Source organism: Rhipicephalus microplus, chromosome X (assembly GCF_043290135.1).
Source record: "Rhipicephalus microplus isolate Deutch F79 chromosome X, USDA_Rmic, whole genome shotgun sequence".
NCBI classification, from domain to species: domain Eukaryota; kingdom Metazoa; phylum Arthropoda; class Arachnida; order Ixodida; family Ixodidae; genus Rhipicephalus; species Rhipicephalus microplus.
Genome location: NC_134710.1, coordinates 16,716,992 through 16,722,135, shown reverse-complemented (window position 1 = coordinate 16,722,135; position 5,144 = coordinate 16,716,992). Strand labels below are relative to the sequence as shown.

Genomic DNA, 5,144 nt, shown 5'->3' with positions numbered 1-5,144 from the left:
TATTCCGTGTACTTCCTACTATCAGGTTAGGCTGTACTGTACTTGCCGCAAATTGAGCTTGTGTTCTGTCTTGTAATCATGTTGTATTCCCTCCACTATAATGCCTTATGGCGCTGCGGGTATCAAATAAATAAAATAAAATAAAAACAAAAGTCTTCCTGCGCTCCCCCACGCGCTGCAGGTCCCGCAAACTTTTGCGGCCGATAAAGTAGTTTGCAATGCTTAGGCCCTCCTTGTTATTCGCCCTTCGCTAATGGCATTATCAATGCAGGTGCATGTGTGGCCCATGCGTGGCTAATGTAAATGTGCAGGAGAACGTCTGCTGCAGGGAAGTGGCGGGTCTCTCCTTACGAGGGCACCTCGACAGCTCAACACAGGGAAGGGTTACGAGAAATAAAAGATATAGCAAGGATAAGATGGGACAAGAGAGAGGTAAAAAAATGGCCCCGTATCTGCATGTTTCACTACAAATGCCGTCGAAAGACTATAGTCTGTGTGTGGATGGTGTGCACAAAACCTTTATTTGATGTCCTGCGCGATACAATTGGTGAATTGTGTTTTGGAAGCGCCACGTTAGAGAGACTCGATCCGTGCAGGGAAGGTGAACGAGCGCATCGAGGAGCGTTAGACACAAGCGCTATCTGGCAATTATCTTTGAAAACGAAGTAAGGCGTGCGCACCCACGGAGAAAGACGCGCGCCTGTCTCGGAGGCGATAAGGTGTAGAATAGGAAGCGACGGGCAGGTGCCACCATCATGTCGTCTTAGCGAAGCGTTGGAAACACTGGCCTCTTTTTAGAATAGCATTGCACTGTCAGCGCAGCGTGATAAACGCTACGGTCCTTAGAATTACTTATGTGTGCCTCCTCTAGTATAAAGACACACATGCAAAATATTGGTGTGTTGTTATAGTGCCTCAGATATGCGCAATATTTGTTTTTAGTTGACAATCACACAAGTATGAACGCTGAAACTTGAGCAATATTGGTGGGCGCTCTGGATGGGGTTGGCCGTTTGGGGTATTGCTTGGTGCCGTTCGGTGTATCGTTACAGTGGGCAAATGGAAAAATTTACAGACAGACCAAAATTTTTGCCTTGGAGTACCTCAAGAATGACTATCGTCATAAAGAAAGGTCTGTGTAAAGAGTGGTTACTCGACCCCTTTCGTGGCCCAGCAAGAAAGAGTCTGACCAACCGCTAGAGGGGGGTACCCATGCTCGCTTCTACTCTTTTTTCAAGACATGCAATAGCCATCTCGGAAGGACAACAGTAACCCAAGATTGGCATCAAATTTCTGTAAAGAAGAAAATTTATTGATTTATGCAATTTTTCATATCCGCCCTACATCGTGTCCCGCGGAGGACTTTATTGCTTTACAACAAAAATCTATGAAATGTAGCTAGAAAGTGTTCTCCCTCTGCATTTATTTTGCACAAAGGGTGCAAATTTATGTGGTTTAGATGCACTGTACATTTATTCGCTTTGAGAAAGCATGAGTGTGTAGCAGTGGCAGAGACACTCACCTTCGGAGCAACAGGGTACGGGTTAAAATCCCAGCATCAGAGAGGAATTTTTCAAGTTTTTTTTGAAGACATTAACGGGTCTGACCAGCCTTTTGTGGCGCTGAAAGCAGCAAAATAGCTCAGCCGCAGGGCCCCTACGGGAGTGTCCGCTCTTTACGTAAGTATGTTTCGCTATGTATCGCCTTCAAAAAAAGAGGGTGTTTCGATCTGCCTCCCACAACAGATGCGCACAGCCTTGCGCGCATTGCACAGCTGACCAATGAAGCCTTAAAGAAGGTATCGTCCCTGCAATAAAGAAGACAAACGGGAAAACACTCCCCGGGGCACGTATCCCTACACGGGATCAATTGAGGTCCATAGCTATCTCTAGTAGAAGTCCTACAGGCCTTGATGGGGAGGCAGTAAAGTTCTTCAAAGTCACAAGCGCTCAAAGAGCACAGAGGTTTCGGGAAAGACGATGAGAGCAGCGTGCGCGCGCTTGACCAGGCATGCGTGCACACGGGGAAAAAAATACATCATCAGTGGTGGTGTAGAGTCCCAGTTTGCAGTCGGCAATACTCCTCACACTCGAAGGTAATGCGATGGAGTGTTTCTGGTGGCGGGCGATGCCGGCAGTATGGGCCTTCCCGTTCCAACTGTAGGTGTATCCGTTCCGCCGTGCTGTAGGAGCTGATGTGCAGGCGGAGGAAGAGGGCGCATTCCTCTTTAGAAAACTAAGTTTTATAGGAATTTCCCGTGGTGGCATCCCTGCCGCAACTTGTGGTTCCGGGTGGCGAGCGGGGACGAAGTGGCGTGTGCGAAGCCGGGCTATGGTGTTCTTAAAAATTTAGAACACTGTAGCCGCGCTACGTCAAATGCGCTCACCGCTGTAGTCAGAGGAGTCTCGGGAGAGTGCGCATTCTTGGCGAGCGCGTCAGTTGCTTTTTTGCCGGATATTCCAACGTGTGCTGGTATCCCTTGCCGAAAAAGATCACACCCAAGTTCCTGCACCGCTTCGAGCTTTCGCATGATGCCTGTGGTATCAGGAGGTCTTCGGGAATCCTAAGTAAGCGGTTGCAGAACAGCACGCAAGTCCGAGTGAACAGCAGCCACGGAACTCGCAGTTGAAGGAGTAAATCGGTGGTGAGGCCAAGCGCAGCGAGTTCGGCTATGCGCTACGAGTTCGGCGTGGCGAGTAGGCACTGAATGTGAAGCTCCAGCGATGGCATAACACACACGTGGCCGTGGCACAATAATCGTTCAACATTAAACCTTCGAACAAAAAGAGGAGTCGCCCCCGTGAGAAGTCCGTCATACGTGGTGGTAGTTTCATGCCGAAGCACACATTCTGGCGCCGTCCACTTGCGTGCCATTCCCGGTATCCGTTTCCGAATGTTCAGAGGGCGATGACGGCCGGGTGAAGCGCTATAGCTACGTCCGGCGAGCTCGGAACGAGGATGTTGAATTCCACAGCGTAATGCGCGTCCGTGAGTGCGGCAGTGAAGAGAGCCGGAATACCAGCTGCTGGCCGTTGCGCGTGCGCTTCATTCACTCTATGTGGTTGAGCACTTGATGGTCGGCGCGAAGTGTCAGCAGCACGTCTCCCGCCTCGGCGAGTGCTCGGCTGCCTTGAGAGGTTCAGGGCAGGCTTAATAATTGGTGGATGGCAGTACGGTGTGCAGCGCCCAGTGTCTCCTAGTTGAAATGCGTAAGCACCACGAGGGTAGGCCGTACAAAGTACGCTACGCAGCCATGCAAGTGTAGATGCGGAGTGCTATTGAGTCAGCGTGCACACGTTGCCACGCGCAAACAGTGCACGAGCGGTGAAGGTGACTCTTCGCGCGTTTAGAAGCTGGTCGCTGACTGCTGGTGACCATTAGAGGCATTGGTCCAGCTACACTCCCAGGTAGGCCACTCGCCTTTTTCAAGGAATGGAGACAGAAGAGTGAACATTGATGTGTAGCGCTCTGTGGCATAACTGGTGTGTATAATCATCGCCTTGCCCGTGATGAACTTGTCCATGGAATTCAGAACGGTTTGGGCACTCGTGCGAGCACGCAGGCCATTGGGCACATGTGCCGTCGCAAACAAAGCAATGTCGTCCGCGTTGACCACGGCTTGCACATCACAGGGGAGGGCACGGGGAAGGTGGTCATTGATGTCAGCCAGGGCGAGGTTGAACAGGAACGGGCTGAGCACACTGCCCTGCGAAACACCAACACTCAGCGGACGTCACTCACTAAGGACTTCACCGATGTGCGTACGCATAGTTCCACCGCTTATGAAGGTATCGATGAACGTGAAGAGGAGACCGTTCACTCCGAGATCGTGCACCGGATGCTTGCGTGTGGCAGGGAGTAAAATTCCACCCTAATGCCAATCAGGATGAGGTAGCCGGCCTCTCCGTTGTGTGGCGCCTCCTCTAGCGTTTCGATGACGTCGGCAAGGGCGTTCGCAGTGGCACGCGAAAGGCGGACGCTGCTCTGTAAAAGCGAGAAAACATCGAGTGTCTCGGTTACCTCTGCAGCTTGCCCGCAGCAGAGGTAAGCCAAACAGAGTAGGACGCTGGCTCCGAAGCTGGTTTGCCCTTCTCGATCACGGGGACGAGGATGACGTCACGCCACTGTTGCGGCACTATCTTCGTGTGCCACACGTCGTTGTAGGCGGCCAAGAGCACGGGGGGCTTGGACTGATCTAAGTGGCCAAGCATCTGGTATGTCACGCCGTCAGCGCCGGGCGATGAGCACCGTCTGCGTGACACCGAAGCCAGGTGCAACTCCCCAAGAGTGAAATCCTCAGTGCATAAAGCACGCACTCGGTCACGCATGCCGGCGGTGAGGAGAAAGCGGCGAGATTTGTATCACTCTCCACAATGGTGCAGCGGGAGTCGGGGAACCTTAGGAAAGCTCCAGGGAGAATTGAAGTTGAGGAAGTCAGCCAGTAGCTCGGCCAAGTGCTGGTAAGAGAGTCCGCGCGCAACGCGATGAACAACAAGAGACGCGAACAGCTGCTTGCAAACTAACCGGGAGTCGCAGGCTCTTAATCACAGCATATTTGTACGGCTCGCCAGAGATAATCGTACGGCGCATCACGCAGAGGCCCGAAAGGCCCAGAGAGGAGAAGAGCTTGTGTCTTGGAATTCGTGGCGTGCTGTTGGCTCCAAGCGTTGCCGCGTGTAGAATCGTTGATTACGACGGCATTCTTCGCATGATGCGCCTGTTTACTCGAAATGTTGGAAAAATTATCCGAGGTGGTTTATGGTCCCTTAAGACTACGTAGTGGGTGCAAAGCAAGTTCAAAAATATTTCACGGAATTTAAAGCGTGCTATCATTGCACGGAATGCAGCCATTTGATAAAGTTTCACTGACAGGATACACTATCAGCTTATCCAATAAATTGTGATAATCCACAATTTCCACTTCTCGAATAACATCATGCAATTAAAAATATGAACTAAGTATTTGAAGTACGCACTATGGATAAGGTATCGATCACTGTCACGTTCACCTCTTACCGACGAAGCTTAAGGGTCCCCTAATTTTACGAATGAAATCTTTTTTAACACTAAGACCGAGCCTAAACGTATTTCAAACCTATTACGTTGTGTCGGTAAATATAACAATGTACTGTTATGATAAGAAT

The 5,144-nt window shown here is 50.7% G+C and overlaps 1 protein-coding gene across 1 annotated transcript; it reads right to left on the bottom strand.

Moving 5' to 3' along the window:
* Positions 1-3,346: 3,346 nt before the first annotated feature.
* On the bottom strand, positions 3,347-4,328 carry LOC142775015 (uncharacterized). Its single transcript, XM_075876301.1, has 3 exons — positions 4,056-4,328; positions 3,847-3,984; positions 3,347-3,706 (listed from the first exon to the last, which is right to left on the bottom strand). Exons 1-3 carry the CDS (start codon positions 4,326-4,328, stop codon positions 3,347-3,349), a joined length of 771 nt encoding a protein of 256 aa, XP_075732416.1.
* Positions 4,329-5,144: the final 816 nt, after the last annotated feature.

What these genes read in the sequence shown, in the direction of transcription:
- LOC142775015 (XM_075876301.1), bottom strand. Translation starts at nt 4,328, where the DNA reads ATGCGTGACCGAGTGCGTGCTTTATGCACTGAGGATTTCACTCTTGGG. An exon ending in CGGAGCCAGCGTCCTACTCT is followed by an intron (nt 3,985 to 4,055) that starts GTTTGGCTTACC and finishes TCGCTTTTACAG; the next exon opens with AGCAGCGTCCGCCTTTCGCG. An exon ending in AATTTTACTCCCTGCCACAC is followed by an intron (nt 3,707 to 3,846) that starts GCAAGCATCCGG and finishes GGTGTTTCGCAG; the next exon opens with GGCAGTGTGCTCAGCCCGTT.